This window comes from Scophthalmus maximus, chromosome 16, assembly GCF_022379125.1.
Source record: "Scophthalmus maximus strain ysfricsl-2021 chromosome 16, ASM2237912v1, whole genome shotgun sequence".
Lineage (NCBI taxonomy): Eukaryota > Metazoa > Chordata > Actinopteri > Pleuronectiformes > Scophthalmidae > Scophthalmus > Scophthalmus maximus.
In genome coordinates, this window is record NC_061530.1 from 16,511,993 (window position 1) to 16,529,576 (window position 17,584).

The 17,584-nt window shown below is 47.6% G+C and overlaps 1 protein-coding gene across 4 annotated transcripts in view; it reads right to left on the reverse strand.

The window, feature by feature from the left end:
• usp54b (ubiquitin specific peptidase 54b) overlaps nt 1-16,314 on the reverse strand; it is a 43,213-nt gene extending 26,899 nt beyond the window's left edge. For 2 of the 4 annotated variants that reach the window (XR_004785741.2, XM_035613530.2), the window contains exons 1-3: nt 16,163-16,314; nt 6,870-7,463; nt 1,471-1,563 (exon numbers count right to left, since the gene is read on the reverse strand). Coding sequence is in view for 3 of the 4 variants with exons in the window: in XM_035613530.2 (XP_035469423.1) it covers nt 1,471-1,563; nt 6,870-7,025 (249 nt within the window). In the remaining variant the exon portion in view is untranslated. Of the gene's footprint in view, nt 1-1,470; nt 1,564-5,624; nt 5,829-6,638; nt 6,845-6,869; nt 7,464-16,162 lie in introns of those variants that run through there. The other 2 variants (XM_035613532.2, XM_035613531.2) reach the window with 2 other exon arrangements.
• Between the last annotated feature and the right edge of the window lie 1,270 nt (nt 16,315-17,584).

Genomic DNA, 17,584 nt, shown 5'->3' on the forward strand with positions numbered 1-17,584 from the left:
GCAATGAAAACTGAAAATGTGAACACTTAGCATGGCGGAAGTACTTCTGATGCGTACACACACAGCTGACGCACGCTCATCACGCCCACGAGCTTCTCTGTGTGTGTGTGTGTGTGTGTGTGTGTGAGTGTGTGTGTGTGTGTGTTTGTGTGTTGGAGCATCCCAGCATGGCAAGAAAGATTTCATGCCGTGCGTGTGACGTGTGCAGCATGCGACGAAGATTTGTGTGCGCACATAGGTGTGTGTTTATGTGCGTGTGTAGGTGTGTGTGTGTGTGTGTGTGTGTGTGTGTGTGTGCGCGCGCATGTGCACCACTCCAGCGTGGGCTCTGCTAGCTCAGCGCCTTCAGTCAGCCAATTAATTACAGAGAAGCGCTTGAGACAGAACAGCGTGTAGGACACACACATCGACGCTGCACGCACGCACGCACGCCGCTACACACCAGCGCGTTACACACAACTCGTCGCCTTCACTCAGACACACATTTGTCATCGCTAATGCAACAAATGTCTGGAGCAGAGCTGCATCAGGCTCGTTCATTATGAGGGTTTCATGATGTTACGACGCGTCTTCATCTTCTGTCGGGCAACGGGGGGCGGCTGCTGGGACACAACAGTGAGTGGACATGCAACCGCGTCATGGAGAAGACTTTTACATTGGAAGCAGCTCCTCAATTTAGCACGTGACGCTTATTTTACACAGTGTTGCTTTTAGAACAATTGATGGAGAGAGAGAAAAGGAAATGATTGAAAGGGAGAACACTGAGAAAATTAAAGCGCGGAATGGAAAAAAGGAGAACAGATTGATTCAACCTGCAACGGCAAAGGAAACATAGCTGTGATGATGACGTTTCGATTTTGAGAATTGAGTCAAAATGTTACGAGAATTAACTCAATAATTGAGAAGAAGTCCCAATATTGCAATGATAGCGGGCTCCTTTTAACGGAATAGACATACAAAAACAAGTCCTGATACTTATTCTTCTAATTTTATGATTTTTTCTTTCTCCTAAAATCATGACTATTCTCATAACATCATGACTCCTCAGAAGTTTAAGTGGCCCTGATACTTTGTCATAATATTTTTGAAAAGAAATATATTATGACACTATGGGCACGATGTATTTGGTAAAGCGTACATATGTCGATAGTCATCGTATGGGTTCAAATGTATGAACTTTAAGTGGTAAAAGTCAATAAGTAAGAACTTGAATTACACGGACAGAAGGAAGGACAGAGTTTTAAGTCTTCAAGTGTCATGTTACTCAAGTCATCGGATGAATGCAGTGGGTTTAAACGTGCAGCGCGTCCTTGTCCGAAAGAGAAAACCTGAGTTCTCGAGCACTTAGTCACGGTACAAAGAAGTAGCACCGCCGCTTCACAACGTGTGATTCAGAAACCGCCTCTGCTTGACATGTCTGACAGCGACAGTGTTTGTGTGGTTAACAGCACAAAGGGGGAGGGTCTTTACCTTCAGAGCACAAAAGATGCACGAGTCCTCCATGCACTTGTGTGTGGTCAGCTGTCGAAAGCTCCGGCGAAAGATGTCGAGATGCCACAGAACCTGGGAGACAGAACACACACACACACACACATTTACACACAAACTGGGGGGGGGGAGTATCCTCTTTGTGTCTCTTGGATCTGGAGTGATCTAGGTAGAGGCCACAAGTGCCTGATCATATTTTCCTTTTTTAACTGTTACTTTTAAAATAATTTAACAATATTACTTGTTTTAGTTGCATTTTTTTTAATGACATTTAACAAAAATAAGCAACAATAATTGCGCTGTCAATGTTGTGAAGCACTTTGAACGGCACTGACCTGTATGAAGGACCTACATACAAATAAAGTTCGATTGCTGGCTGACGGCTCACTGTAACACAAACGTGCCTTCTGGTGAAGTGCTGACAGAGGAAGTGATGTAAGTATTTGAAAGGAGACATTATCATGATGGGGCTGCTGAGTTTGAAAAAAAACTTTTGGAACCGCTGATCCAGCTATAATGTCTGGATAATGTATGTGAAACAATCAGATATTTCTATCTACAAACAGCTCATCTTTTCCTGCTTCCTCGCAAGAAGCTGCCTTTCCGTTCGGTTGCATATTTAAAATGATGAAGCCGCTCGGTAATATTTTCAGTCCGGGGCATTTAAAGCCCGACTGGTTCCAACAAACAGTTTATTGTTGGGCTCCATCTGCTACCTTCGACACCGTGAACCACGGTTCAAGTGTTGCTATGGCAACCTCTACCTCTGCCAGCCCCCCTTGTAAAAATTTCTGGAAAAAATCTGAGAATATGAAGGGGAAATCTTGTTGCGTGCTCTACCCAGACTGTTGCAGAAATGTTCCTGTCCGTCGGACTCGGACAATCTCCATCTCCTGCCGCGCTCTTCATATATGAACAGCGAAAGGCATAAAAGAAACGATTCCATAATCCTGGCATCTGCATGGTAGTGAACTCTTCACAACTTTAGTTTATCGGCTAAACCGACTTTCGTTGTTTAGATCAGAGTTCCCTGTTGCTTAAAAAAAAACAACAGGGAAATCGCTTAAAATGGAATCCGATGACTTCCCGTAATGCGAGAGGGTTGCAGAGGAATCGACACCCCGGTCTCTGCCGCGCGGTTTGACTTTTAGCCATTTTCAGCTATGTCCTTTTTTAAATTTTTTCCCAGCAGCCACCATGGAGTGCGCTTTCTGCTTTGTGTGTTTATGGCAACAAAAGAGAGGCAGTGGCAGACGTTCATTTGGAAAGACAGACATCACAAACCCCAAAGACACATGGTAGAAAAGTGGTTCGCATGAGGTAGTTGTCTTTCTGTCCTTCTCTCTCTCTCTCTCTCTCCCCTCCCCCCCCCCCCCCCCCCCTCTCTCTCTAGTGCATAATTAGAGGAAAGAGCTTTTAGTACATTCATTCAGCACACTGTAAGATAATATTGACACAACACTGTCCCTTAGGCTTCGGCTGAAATATGCAGCACTCATTCACAGGACCACACACACACACACACGCACGCACACACACACACACACACACACACACACGAAAGACACCCTTCCTCACGCAGACAACTTTTCGCACAAACACACACATGTGCGCGTGCGTGTGTGTGTGTGTGTGTTAAGCACAGAGTGATAGGTGGAGGAAAGAGGGGGTGGAGGATGACAGACTGCATGCTGACGCCAGTGTATGCGTTCGTTCTTACCCCCCCCCCCCCCCCCCCCTTCCGTTGCCCCCCTCCCTCTCCATAGTTTATTTGGCCGTGATGAATCGGCTCCCTGCACAGCACTGCAGCAGCCACAAGGAGGGCACGCTCTCCCCCTGCCCATCTCTCTTTATTACCAGGTATCCATCTATTCATCCATCCATCTCCTCTTTTCTCCTCCCCTACGCACCTACCGCGTCTTTCTCAGCCTCTTCGGCCATTTGTATCATTTGTTCCTCTCTCTCTCTCTCTTATTTTTCTCTCTTTCTCTCTCTGGAAAGACTGCAGGCGCTTCTTAGGGGGGAAGAAAACTATGCTGAAAGTAACGAACAATCCTAAAAAGTGATGGAAACGTACACAGAGTTGGACACTGACCGCACCAACTTGTGCTTTTAGAAAAGTCAAATGTAACCAATGACACTGGAGGGATTGGCTGCAGTGTCGTGGATGAGGTGGTCCTCCTGCGTCCTCGTTTGTGATGTCAAATAAAATAAATACTTCAGAGTATTTCATTTCTCAAAAATACTACATCAGAGCTGTTTAAAATTATTGCTCGTATTGCTTCAGATTTTTGCTGTTCCCATGGTCCCGAGTGCAGCAACCAACCAGCTGTCAATCACACTGTGTCCACGCTCCATGCTGTATCCTGTGCTTTATCGTCTATATGACTTTAAATGAGACCATCATTTTTCTAAATGAACATCGTGCCGTATTGAAGAAGACTCGAAACTAGCGGTTGATCCAAAAAACTCGATATAAATCCAGTGAGAAGTGGAGTCATCCTCTCATAGAGGCAAGAGCAATAGTGCTAACCCCTGCATGGCCGTGCCAACTGGGACACACACCCCAAAATGAAAGTATGCGGTGAACGATCCCGTATCCTCTTCGTGTCTCTGACTGACTGTTGATGCAGAACATCCCGTCAGCGAACGTACTCAAACGAGGTGTTTGGCTTTGGACACTTTTTGCTCAGAATCCCGCCCAGAAAATATATGAAACTGTTCTGTAATGAGTCCCGGAGTCCAAAGCGGAGTATCAACGTTAAAACTTAACTCTTCGCTGTTTGATCTTTTTTACGGGACAGTGAATGTGTGAAAATGCAAAAAGGATATTTTTGGCCTTCTTTGAGCTTTGTAAATCTGCAAAAACTTTGTTTTTTCCAAAGTTAAGAAAGATTCAAACATGTTTTAAGTGACTACTTTTATGCTGCCGACAAACTGATGCTTCAATATCAATCATCTAATTCTGTCATGTATGGAAATATATCGGTCCGACTTTTAATTATTTTCTTTCACTGAGAATTTTGAGGATTTTTGATTCAGGACTTTTGTGTATTTTTACATTGCTTAAGTAGTACTTTTTACATGAGTAAAGTATCTGAACACACACCACAGACAAACAGACCCACACACACACACACACACACACACACACACACACACGCCGCTGCCTGATGAGTGAGTCAATGTGTTTCAAGCCGGTGGACTCTCTAACTCTTCTTCTTTTTTTTTTGTTACCCGCGTTGCTGAGCGAGCGCACCCACTTCACCTCACAGCACCTTCCTCCGCTCCCATTAAACCACACACCGCATCCACGACAACCTCTGCCGCCGCCCGCCGCCCAGCAGCGCCACCGCAGCAGCCGGAGTTAAGTGCCTTGCTCAAAGGGGCCCTTGGGGGCGAAAGAGGCAGGAGCGAGAGCATTTGGCTGGCTCCCAGCGCACCTGAGTGGCGGAGCGTCGAACATCCCAGTAAACAAGCAGACGCAGCTAAAAGGATCAGTTCTGAAAATCAATTAATCATGAGGGTTTTTTCTTTGTAAGCAGAGACTGAAACATTTACCTGTGACCGGCCTCCGCGGGGTCAAGTGTTTTAATCCTCGTTTACATTTTTTTGTGTCTCTTTTGTGAAAATTCCACATCTTTTGTTTCTTTTACGAAACGAGCGATGTCATGGCGCCGCGCAGAGAGCTCGGGCAGAACTTTTTCCGCCGTTCAGCATTCGGGGAGTCCTTGTCCTGAACTTGAACTTTGACCCGCGACTGTCCATCTCAAACGCAAACATACGCACACTGAGAGAAAAAGATGAATGCGAAACAGCCAAAATACTCTGGACAAATTGTCTCGGTTCATCTCCACTCGTCTGTCTCCCGTCAGACGTCCTCTCGTCTTTGTGCGTACATGCGTGTGTGTGCGTGTGTGTGTGTGTGTGTGTGTGTGTGTCCTTGAAGTGGCCCACTTTCCTCCGCTGCTTTTCCCTTTTTGAGACACATTCCCTCAAATAAACTTTGCGTCCTTCACTGTGTCTTTTCATGTCTCTCCCTCCTTCGCTCCGTCCCCACCCTCTCTCTCGTCCTCTCGTCCTCTCTGATCTCTTCCTTTCCACATACAAAAACACTCCTTATTTTTCCCTCTTACCTCATTTGACTCTCTGATCCCGCTCTTCCTCCCAGCGGTAGCGCTCGCGGTCCGCTCCTCAGTCTTCTCATACTGTATACTCCTCATCCCTCTGTCTGCTCGTCTCCTCCTTCAGCAACTCTTCGTCTTCTCATCTGTGCCCCTGCTCTCTCCAACTCTCCCTAAGCTTCTGCCCCATCACCTTCCTCCCTCTTCGGCTTACTCCGACCTCTCTCCCCTCTTCCCTTTCTTTCTCCCCCTCTCTCTCTCTCTCTCTCTCTCTCTCTCTCTCTCTCTCTCTCTCTCTCTCTCTCTCTCTTTTCAAGCCAGTAGTCAAGAGGCATGTGTGTGTGTGTGTGTGTGTGTGTGTGTGTGTGTGTGCACAGAGAGAGAGGAGATGCAGCAGTGGCAGTGCAGTGTAAGCATCTCATCACACAGACTGGATGTCCACATTGAAGCCAGACTGGCGTCGGTGCCAAAACCCACCGAAACACGCAAACAGCCGTTAAGACGGTGCTAATCTCCTCCATGTCGCATTCAAACACTGCAGTGTGTGTGTGTGTGTGTGTGTGTGTGTTGGGAGGGGAGGGGGGGTTTGTCTGTTAGCATGAGTGGAATATACCATAGCGTATGAAGTATTCCTTATTAGAAAGTAGTTGCTTTTGCCATTAATGCATAAACATGCTGAGGACATTACACAGGAAACTGAAAACTGAACTGCAGTAAAGATTTTATCGCAGTGATGCTTTTTTTTTTTCTTTCTCTTTTTCTTCTTTCTATTGGCTCTGTTCTCCGGCACATTGGATTTGAAAGGAAAACAAGGCCCATGAGATTAGAAACGCTGAATTTGATCTTTTTTTTTATATATAGAGGTGTTTATTCCCAGATCAGATCATCAGTCTGGGAACTGTATCTCTGTTTTACCAAATGTCTCCAGTTTTAGGGGAATAGAATGTAAGTGGATAAGTCAACATGACGTGAAATCTAATCAAGTCATCATATTTAATGTTTTGGTGAAATGTCAAACCCAGAGACTTCAGCTGGACGTCTTCCTGTGACGTCTTCTGCTGTCGCCACCATCAACTCCATGCATCTCTCTGGCTAAGGCCTGGTCTTGTCCCAAAGCTTCCAAATGACATCGTTCATTCGCAAAAAAAACAACAATGTCCAGAAGTATTTGGAGTCTTTGGACCAGTGTCACACTTTTCCCCTTACTGGTGCCTTCTGACAGCCCTGAGCTTGTGTGCGAGTGTTTATCCGACTGACCTGCAGAGCGCTGTTGAGGAAGCAGCTGTTCTGTCCCGGCTCGTTGCTCAGGCCTTTGCTGGGTGCAATAGAGGTCATGGTTCGCGGGGTCACCAGCCCCTGCACCCCAGCCGCTGCTCCGCCGCCCGACGCAAAATAGTTCCTCTTCCACGACATCACTACCCGGACGCCCCCGTTGCCACGGTGGGGCGGGGAAGGGGCGGGGCAGCAGACCAAGCGATGGCCTCTATGTCACGCCCATGAGAGGGAACGAGGGAGAAGGAGAGTGGCACGGGGGAGGAGGGGATGGAGGGGGGAGGTCGATGGAGGCGGCGGCGGATCAAGGAGTTGTGGTGTGTCTTGAACGGGGATTTGGCGTCCATACGCCCCCGCCCTCTTCAGCCGTGCGTCTACTTTAAAATCTGTCCACTTGCCGGAGCCAGCGGTTGGCTTTTTTCTTTTTCTTTTTTTTTCTCTAGATCCTTGGATTTAGCTGTTTGTGTTTGAAGACGTGAGAGTGTGTCCGAGGCATCCCCGGGAGTATTCTGTCAGATGGATGTTGACTGGGCAGCACTGTTGTTCCCATGTGGACGCTCCTTCACGGCGTTTCTCCTCCTGTAAGACACAAAGACCAAGCTGTTAGGAAGATCCTCAGAAGGAGCGAGCCTTTTTTTTCTCCAGTGTTTTTACCAGACGTAATCTCTGGGTCTATTCATAACTTATCGCCTAAGAGCCTCACCGATATGTACTGTGTCCCCTTAACAGCTTGGGAGGAACCAATGTCACCAAACTTCGTCTTTCGATATTGTTTTGATCGAAAAAAATGACATATTGTGCATTTAAACACTAATTAAAATATATATATATATATATATATATATATATATATATATATATATATATATATATATATACACCGTGTAGAGTTCCTTCAGTAGTAGTTCCGTCAGTAAAAGTATTTAAAAAGTTTACAGCTTGCCCTCAACTGATGGAATCACTATAGTGATAGCTGGCTAACACTTAATTGAACTAAATTTGGGTTATTTGATGCATTACACTTTAAATATTCCTTGTATTGCACTTGACAATTGCAGTAGATGACTTTTAATATGCATTAATCAATAATTGTCTGTATGTAATGCAAAAGGGTCAATTATTGTGCCAAAATCATAGCAGTTTGTAGGCTAACTTTGCAGCTCTGCACCCCAGCGCAATTACAATTACTTTTGCATCACGAATCACGAAAATGATCACGTGAACACAACGGTCATTGGGAAACGTTGTATCAGTGATACGACACACAGGGACCGCTTGCAGAAATCTGTTGTGTCATTTTATAATCGGTTCTTAGGGACTTTATCTAGAGCTTATGCTGGTTCAGCATCGCTTTGCACAGTTTCAGTGTGTGTGTGTGTGTGTATGTGTGTGTGTGTGTGTGCGTGCGTGCGTGTGTGTGTGTGTGTGTGCGTGTGTGTGTGTGTGTGTGTGTGTGTGTGTGTGTGTGTGTGTGAGAGAGATAGAGAGAGAGATGAGGCAGTCCGTGTGTGTTTTGTCACCAGTATGGGTGCGTGGGTGTGTGTACATGAAGTTGCATAACACCATAGGGCAGTAACTAACAAATCCGCAGTGCCCCCCCTCCACCTCCCTCCCTCCCTTCCTTCCTTCTCCTATAGCTTACCCACTTTTGGCAAAGCTCCCTCGCCTGGTTGTCAGGTTGCGTTGCCGCCATAGCACCCCCCTGGCGAAAGGCCAAAGGGCGCAGGGATGCTGCGGCGAGCAGGCAAGCAGGCAAGCAGCGTGGGCTGTTGCCATGGCAATGGGCACAGGGGGTCTGGGGTGGCGAGGTCAGGTGACGAGGGCCGTGGGATGGAGGTAGAGGGGACATCGTGACGAGCGAAATGCATCAGAGCAAATGTGGACGGAAATATTATACAACTGTGAGACAGCAACTTTGCAATGTCAGTTCATCTACTTGTAATACAGCCTATCTATCTTTCTATCTATCTAGCTATCTATCTATCCTTCCATCTATCTATTTATCTATCTATCTTTCTATGTATTTTTCTATCTTTCTATCCATCTATAAAAACAAAAATACACATACAATATTTTCATCCATACACAAACAAATTCAAATTGCCAGAGGATTTATAAAAAGATTTGGCTGGCATGCCCTGTGTGTGTGTGTGTGTGTGTGTGTGTGTGTGTGTGTGCCTCCCGCTGAGCCTGTGTGGAGTGTGTGATCACACATCCTCTCCGACTGCACCCTTCAGCCACACACAACTGAGATTGCCCTGGCAAGCCCTCGCACAAGCGCTGTTTATGTGGTCTGTATGTGTGCGTTCATGTGTGTGTGTGTGTGTGTGTGTGTGTGTGTGTGTGTGAGTGTGTGTATGTGCGTGTCCCCACATCTTCGGCTAGTTACCATGGAAATAGGCCAAGCAGCAGGCACGCGGGGGAAAAGCCGAACCATGTGATTTAACAGAGAAACACACTGTGCTGCACTGGTTGAGAAAGCACACACTCAGACACACACACACACTCAGACACACACACACACACACACATCCCCACACGCACACGGGCACAGACACACACACGGCTGGCGAGTGACGATGATGTGTATTGATGGTGGAGAGTTCCTGGAAGCCAGAGTGAGTCAAGGCACAAGTCAGTCAAACTCCCTGACCCTGCGCCAGCAGCCATAAGGAAACCAGGACCTGTGGTCGCAGCCCCGACCAACACAGGGAAGACATGTCCACGTGTGATGTTGAGGTGAGGACTGCGGCGGCACGGCCAGACACAAAGTGTCAGTCGTGTGTGCGTGTGTGTGTGTGTGTGGCTTCACCATCTAACCTTGTGAAACTCAATCCCAGTTTGACATAAGGAATTGTCAGAAAGCGAGGTCCTGACTTCTTCAGCAGACAGGATGGAGGAGGTGACGAGCGTTATATTTTATCTTGGGACAAAGCGTAGGTTAGACTAAGGCTAAAGACTAAAGAGGGTCTGATTTAAACCCGATTCACACACCAAGCCTACTCTTGCTGGCGACACTGTCAGCTGCTCAACGTTATAGACTATTGAAATGGCGACTGCGAAACGAGCTACTGCGCCAGTGCGGTGGACAGCCGAGTCAGAGGAAAGGCTTTGACGAAGTGTGGCAAAAAAAACAACTATAACCATACATTATTGTATAGACCGAGCAAGTGGTCGCACTCGGCGAGTCTCCATCGCATTCGCTTTGTTTGCACCTGTGACGTGAGGCGGCGCGTTCGCTGGGGCAATAATCTTACAAAATATCTAATATAAAAGTGTGTGATGTCCCGTTATTTTGAAATCTTGCTCCGACATGTTTGAGGTGGGAGAGAAGAACATAGTGTGAAGATTATCCTCCAGTGCGCGAAAATAGAAATAAACATGTTCCTGAAATTAAACTTGTCACTATAACGCCTCGTCTCTTGAGGCTTTTTAAAACCCAGCTTTAGTGTGCGACTACTGCTACTGCTACTTACTACAACTACTGGTGTTGCAAATACGTTGCAAGTACTCCTGCTTCTATATTGACGACAACCTTTCTTCTTCTGTGGCTTGTAACGACATTTCCAATCCTACATCAATTACTTCTTCCCCTCCTCCTCTCTCCAGACCTAATGATGTTGCGCTCCCCAGCTACCTCGCTTTCTAAGATCCCCCCCCCCCCCCCCCCCCCTCCTCGTATCAATTGTCACGCCGCCTCTCCAATATGGACCCCCCTTCTTTTCCTCTTGCCCCCTCCCTCCTCTCTCTTTCACTCCTTCCATTTCTCAACTCTTCCGGGCCTCCTCCGAGTGACGTGCAGAACTTCCGAGGAGTTTATCCGCCGACAGAATCTGGAGGACGGCCTCGATGCCTACTTGATCCCGGTGACTCCTCTCTGATCCACCTCGCTGCGAGTCATGCAAACATGCTGCGAAAAATATCCCTGCGCGTCCATCTGCCGCTCCATCAGATCAACACTGGAGAGGAGTGGCGCGACGTATGACGCGCGGATCAGGCCTTCTTCCGCAACTCCTGTCTTCTAATCTGATCATCAGGGAACGCTGCTGTTTTTCGACGACGAATTAATGCGTCAATTTGAGGCTCGTTTATTTTTCTCTTTGGGATTGGATTTTTTGCGTGAGCTGAGTTTCCGTCTAAGTATGCAAAGCATGATGTGTCAAACTGAAAAAGCTGGATGGAAATAACGTCTTGCGACAGATTTTCACACCCTTTTCAACTGCAGATATTTCTTAAGACCTAAAGTGATTCAAGAAGTCACAGTGCAAATTCGGAGGTACCGATATTTGTCCCCAGCTTTGGGCTTTTGGAAACGCAAAACAGTTTCTATGTCATGTTGCATATGATTATTAGTTGTAAAACAGCTAAACCAAAGAATAATACTCCCTCGGATGTTTTTTTTTTTGGAGGCCTGAAAAGATGAAACTATTGTGTAGTTCACATGAAAAGAGCGAGGACCAGAGAGATCATGGCCTAAAGTATGTGGACATCCAATCATTACACACACACACACAAAAAAAAAATGCCTCCACTCTTCTGATTTCCGGCTTACTTTTACTCCACTATATTCTGGAAGAAATATTTTCTGGTGAGGTCAGCCACTGATGCCGGGTCACAAAGTTTGGCTTGCAACCATCTGGAAGGTGTTGGATGAGGCTGAGGTCCGGGCTCTGTGCAGGGCAGGTTCACGTCTGTCACACAAACTGGGAGAACCAACCTTTTGACGAACCTCACTTTGTGCACAGGGGTGTTAAGACGTCCAGAACAAGGGTCTTTCCCCAAACTGTCGCCACACAGTCCGAAGTAAACTGCTGTCTGCGCAGTTACACTGTATTTTGACGGAACCATCTCACAGCAAGGTGGACGCAGTGGCTTGTGGTTGCATCACACAATGTTCTACGGAAGATGTTGCCAAAATTGTCAATGAAATCAATTCGGAGGACTTCTCAGGACTAGGACTTCCATGCTGGCAAACTGCGGTTGGCAAAATCTTGCCAGACTGAGAACTTGAAAAGATTCTCAGAAAAGAACTAAATCAAAATGTGCACTTCTTCGATTCTGTTGAAACTGGGCTAACGCTATCTGCTAGAGGATGTTTGTGTGATGCGATTGAATGATCCAGAGAAGCTACTGGACATTTTGATCAAACTATTTAACCTTGTAGCTTTATATTTCCCTAATGTGGAACTGGGTCCAGTCCACAGACAAATGTGGAAAGGTCCGTCCGCATACTTTTGGCCATCTACACTATGTCCAACTTCTAGAATATGACCTCACCGACAGGTCACATGTGAGGTATGTTTTGATTTACATTTTTTTCTCCTATTGTTTTTACATTGCGCTGACGGGGAAGCACTTCAGAAATCAAAGACGGATGGAGATGAAATGCTGTTGATGACACTGTTTTGGAATTTGAATGTACAGTTCCTCTCTCTCTCTCTCTCTCCCTGCTCCGGATAGTGTTGCTTGGTGACACTGACACCGAACAAAGAGACGATACGGCCCCAGAGGACAATAGCCCGTCTCTCCCACTCGCGCAGAAACACAGACGAGAAGTGAGTTTCGATAATAAGTCTTGATCTTTTCCTCTCACGCGCTGCATTCTCCAAAGTTGGCTGTGTCGTCCCTTCCTCTCCGGCCCATTCACTTCATTTCTGTCCCCTGTCCCTCACTTTCTTCCATTGACCTCTATTTTCCACTCTCATTCACTCTCTCCACTGCCCCCCCCCCCCCTCGTCTGTGTCTCTTTTCCTTTCCGTTTTTCCAAAAAACTTCACTTCACACGCATGTGCTCACACACACACACACAAACACACACACACACACACACACAAACTGTGGCTTTCCTGTAACTGGGTTATGTGTAACTTCAAATAGCCCGAGTCGACAATAGGGAGAGCCCAGAGTTCATCCTCCCCTCTGAGCTTCACTTTATACCCCCTCAAATCTGGGGGAAGTTTTATATAACACACATATAAAACTTGTGTGTGTGTGTGTGTGCGTACATACAGTAGGCACACGCGTGGCTGCATGTGTGAGCATAATACCGAGACTGAGACCTTCTTCTTCTTTTGCAAGAGTCAAAGTCATTCCCCCAACATTAAAGTGTACATGTGAAAACACACACACACACACACACACACACACACACACACACACACACACACACACACACACACACACACGCGTAATCTTATGCACGCACACCAAGACACAAAACACGTGCACACTATAGCCTAGATGCAACCCATTATCACCATGGCACACGTGCACACACCAAATCCTATTAGTGGGAAAATATAGAGAGGGGTGAATATTTGCTTAATATTTCGGCTATTGCATAACCATCCTTATTCACAATGCATGGCGGGAATAATGGGAGTTTCTTTTAAAGTTTAGGTCAGAGTGGAGACGAGGAAAGGAAAGGAAAGGAAAGGAAAAGGGGGCAAACAGGGGAACGGGAAGAAGAAGAGAAGAGGAGTAAGTGGGACATTAGATTGAATAACCAGCCACAAGTCAAAGAAAGAAAAAGAGAGACCGAGCTCTCCAGCGAATGGTAAAGGTCAAAGGAGACACACGGAATGAGCGTGCCTTTCTCTTCCTCTCCTCCTTCCTCATCCTCCGGGATGACTTAATCTGCTCTTCCGTATACCTCAACCCTGGTATAATCCCGCACGTGCGGCGCCAACCAGATCAAGGACACTTTAAGGGAAATGTCAGCGATAGATGAATCCCCGCCGGGAGGCTGAGACACAAGCTGCGCTCGGTCACACTTGACCACGTCTGGAAAGAAATACTCGGAGGATTTAAACCAATTAAAGTGGAGAATTTGAGGGGAATTAGATACGCTCCAAATTGTCCCACCACCACATTGCTGTTTGTTTCGCAAATTGCAATAAGTCGACGGGACCTTGAGATCGCGCCACGCTCGCTGACAAAGACGTGGACGATCCGGTGGTTCTCTGGTGGCAGTGTGCGTCAAATGCAAACAGTCCGAGAAAAGTCGGAGAACTGATAAGTAAAAGAGAAAAAAAAGATTCAAGGCCAAAGTCAAGTCCGTCATCCTCAGCTCTGGGGCTGTTTTTTGGTCACGTGTCAAGTTGCATGATTGTCCACCACAGCGAAAACACAACAACACAGAAACCATCCTGACTGGTTTGAGCATTTAAATAATCCCCCCCCCCCCCCCGAGGAGAGGGGCGAGGGAAGCCAGGCTTTTCCTGGCAGTGTGGACCGAGGCTACGGACGAGCTGTTTTGTAGATAAAGGTAATGAGGGTTCTCCTTCCACGACGACCCTATGCTCTTCAGGCAGGATAAGAGGTTGCACGGCCTGGGACAAGGAAACATGAGGAGGCTCCAGTTGTGACGGGCCGTAAAAAGGATGAAACAGCTGCACATGTAATGTTAGAGCAGAAATATAGACAACTTTTTCTCTTAAACTTGTCATTATGATGTTAAAACTGTGGGAGAATAGAGTTCTCCCAGTATCTCATCCCCGCTGATGCAAATGGCAGACGGCGGCACAGTCGAATTGGCAAAAACAACTCAACTTCGTAGGGACAAAAAGCAGGTGAAGAAGGAGAGAGCCCCGGCACTTGAGAGGCTTCAGAAAACGACATGCAGTTTGTCTTCTTTCGACTAGATCAGTAAGTGACACACGCCAGCCTACTTCTATTAATACTGCTGGACGTTTAACTCAAGGTTATTTTTTCAAATTGGAATTTTTACGGTTGATTTCTGCTTTGGACGGTAGCCAGGCCGCCGGCCTTGAGTTAACCGCGATGCTTACGCTGCAGCTGGTTTACCGCTGGGATCCAGGAAACAAAGCATTGTACATACTTCATCCCTCTCCTCCGTTACCGCCAAAGTGGTGATGGCAACTTCCTCAGGAGCTCTGAGGGGAAAGTACCTGCGTCTTGCCACTGCAGCGTCTTTACGACAGCGACCAAAAACAGTAATACCACTTGGAACCACTAGGGGGGGGGGGGGGGGCGCACAAAAGTTGTCTGTTGCCTCTTTAAATGAATATATATCGTAGTACAAAAAACGAGAAAGGGAGGAAGTCACTATACCTTCCAGAGCAAAAAAACTTTAAAAAGTCCAACTTAAATGTCAAGGCAACATTACAGCTCACTTTGGTGTGTGTGTGTGTGAGTGTGTGTGTGTGTGTGTGTGTGTGTGTGTGTGTGTCTGTGTGTGTGTGTGTGTGTGTGTGTGTGTGTGTGTGTAACTGTTCCTCCAGGCAGATAGAAATGAAACTTCATTCTAGGCCTTTATTATAGGGGTATGACTTGTTCTAATAGGTTTAAGTTAGACCTAGGCTAAAGTTAGTCGGTGCTATGTCTCCACAAGTTGCAAAAACAAATGTGTGTGCTCCTGAAGTATCCTATGTTCCTTTTCAATTTAATTTAAAAAAAACAACATTTTGAAGCACTGTGTGTGCTCGTGCGTGAGGCGCGCAGCAGAGGGCCGCGTCACCGTCTCTGTCTGTCCGGGGCCCGACGAGGGGCCAAAGTCATCAATCACGCGGATTGAAACCGCAACGGTTAAATCAATGGCGGCCCCCCGGGAGCGATGACAGCCCCCGGCGTGAATCCGCCGCGGAGTGGGAAGGAGAAAAGAAAAAAAGAAGAAAAAAAAAAAGGCTGCGGTCTCTCTCGGCCACATCCATCAACAAGTCGACACAACTGAGCACCAGAGTCCGCGAGGGCGAGGAAACGCGCAGCGCACAGGACAAGGGGGGGCCAGGCGCGCACCGGCGGCATGTACCTGCGGCCGTGCAGCAGCGTGGACAGCAGCAAGACGAAGAGTAACAACACCTGTAACCGCGAGATGGACTGTGCGAAGTACCGCGACTCGAGAGCACCTGACTCAAATAATATGACAGACAAGAGGCGGAGCAGCGCGAGGGGAGAGCCGCTCCGTGCTGCTGATGAGAGTCATGATGGAGATGATGGTGGTGGTGGTGGTGATGATGATGATGGAGAAGATGTCATCCTCAGAGAGAGAGAGAGAGAGAGAGAGAGAGAGAGAGTCGCGCGAACACATCTGGGGAGGACCACATCTGGCCGACACGTTGACCATAAGCCCCCACACCCACTCCACCCCATGAGCCCCCCCCCCCCCCACACACACACACACACAGACACACACACACACACGCGCGCGCGTATATACCCTCCCTCCCTCCCACTCCACACACGCACACGCCGCGCGTCCCCCACCCCGACCGGTGCCCCCTTCTTCTACAACCGTGGTGTCGCCGGCTTCTACTCACCCCGGGTGCTGTCGCCGCCAGTCTCCGTCCGATCGCGTGTCCCACCGTGTGACTCTGACTGGAGAGAGGGACGGAGAGGGAGGGAGAGGGAGGGAGGGCGAGTCGTGGGCGCATCCAGCCCCCACCAGCGCCATCCAGCGCTCCGGTCTTGGCACGCCGCTCTCGCGATACCGTGCCATCCTCCGAGCTCTGCGCTTTTAGTGTGTGTGTGTGTGTGTGTGTGTGTGTGTGTGTGCGCGCATGCGCGTGCGCGTGTGTGTGACGTAGCGGTTTTATCAGGGGTGGCGTGTGCTCGGCTCGATGGCGCCGCCTCCCGGACACGAGGCGAACAGAAGATGGCGTTTCCTGTCGCGGGTGACCTCACCTGTTCCACCTCCACCGACGAACCTTCAGACAAAACCACAGACAGTGGTGGAGTGCAACTGAGTACATTTACTCCCAGCGAGTATAGAACACTGTGATGCCACTTTACTTGAGCACTTCCATTTAATGAGGCTTTTTTTCTCCACTTTAGTTAGTTGAGGGGAATTTTACAGCCTTATACTGACTATTTATTTTTGCCAGATTCCGATTTTTGAACACACAAAAAAGGGCTATGGAACAAAAGCGCACCGATGAAACCGCACGTACCAGTAGTGACATTAATTAGGAGCCGTTTATGTAATCCTCCATTCTCAGAACACCGAACATGTCGTGTACTTCTTCCACCTCGGTATGCAGAAGACATCTGTTTTAACTGGAGACCTGCCACGCAGCACCGGTTTACAGTCGCAGCTGACTATTCATAGTGCAAGTGAGAGGTCATGGGGACAGCGTTTGGTGCAGTGGGGGGGGGGGGGGGGTGCAGGAGACATTTGACAAGTCAAATGCACAAAACCTGTAGAAATATGTTAATCAACTTTACAGTTTAACTGAGTAGGTTCACTGAAGTCCGACCCGTCGACTACGTCCATTTTGGTCCTACGTGTCTTCAGTCCGCCAACTGTGTCTGTTCCGTCCTTCTTATAAGAATAAATGTCTCTTGAGATTTGTACTTTGCTTGTTTTTGACGGGTGGGGGGTCGGGCTGGAAAGAGTCGATCCGGAGCTTTTCAACCACATCTCACAGTATTCACCCGTGGACGGAGTTTTGCTGTCATGGAGATGGCCTGGGTGTCAGCATGCGACCCGAGGTGTAAAAACTCATGGGCGTCTGACAACAGGTGGTCGCATACGAAGGAGAAACTCTAAACCCCCTGTCTCTGTTCGGGGAATGTTAATTTGGCATGTGAGCAAACTCCATCCACCGCGGACCCGTGGTTGAGCGCTCCGGAGAGAGAGAGCTCCAAAGTGTATGATTCCAAAAATATAGGTTTTTTTAATATATATATATTAGGAGATAACTCTTCTCCAGGACGATACACGTGCAGTGGTCACACGAGGA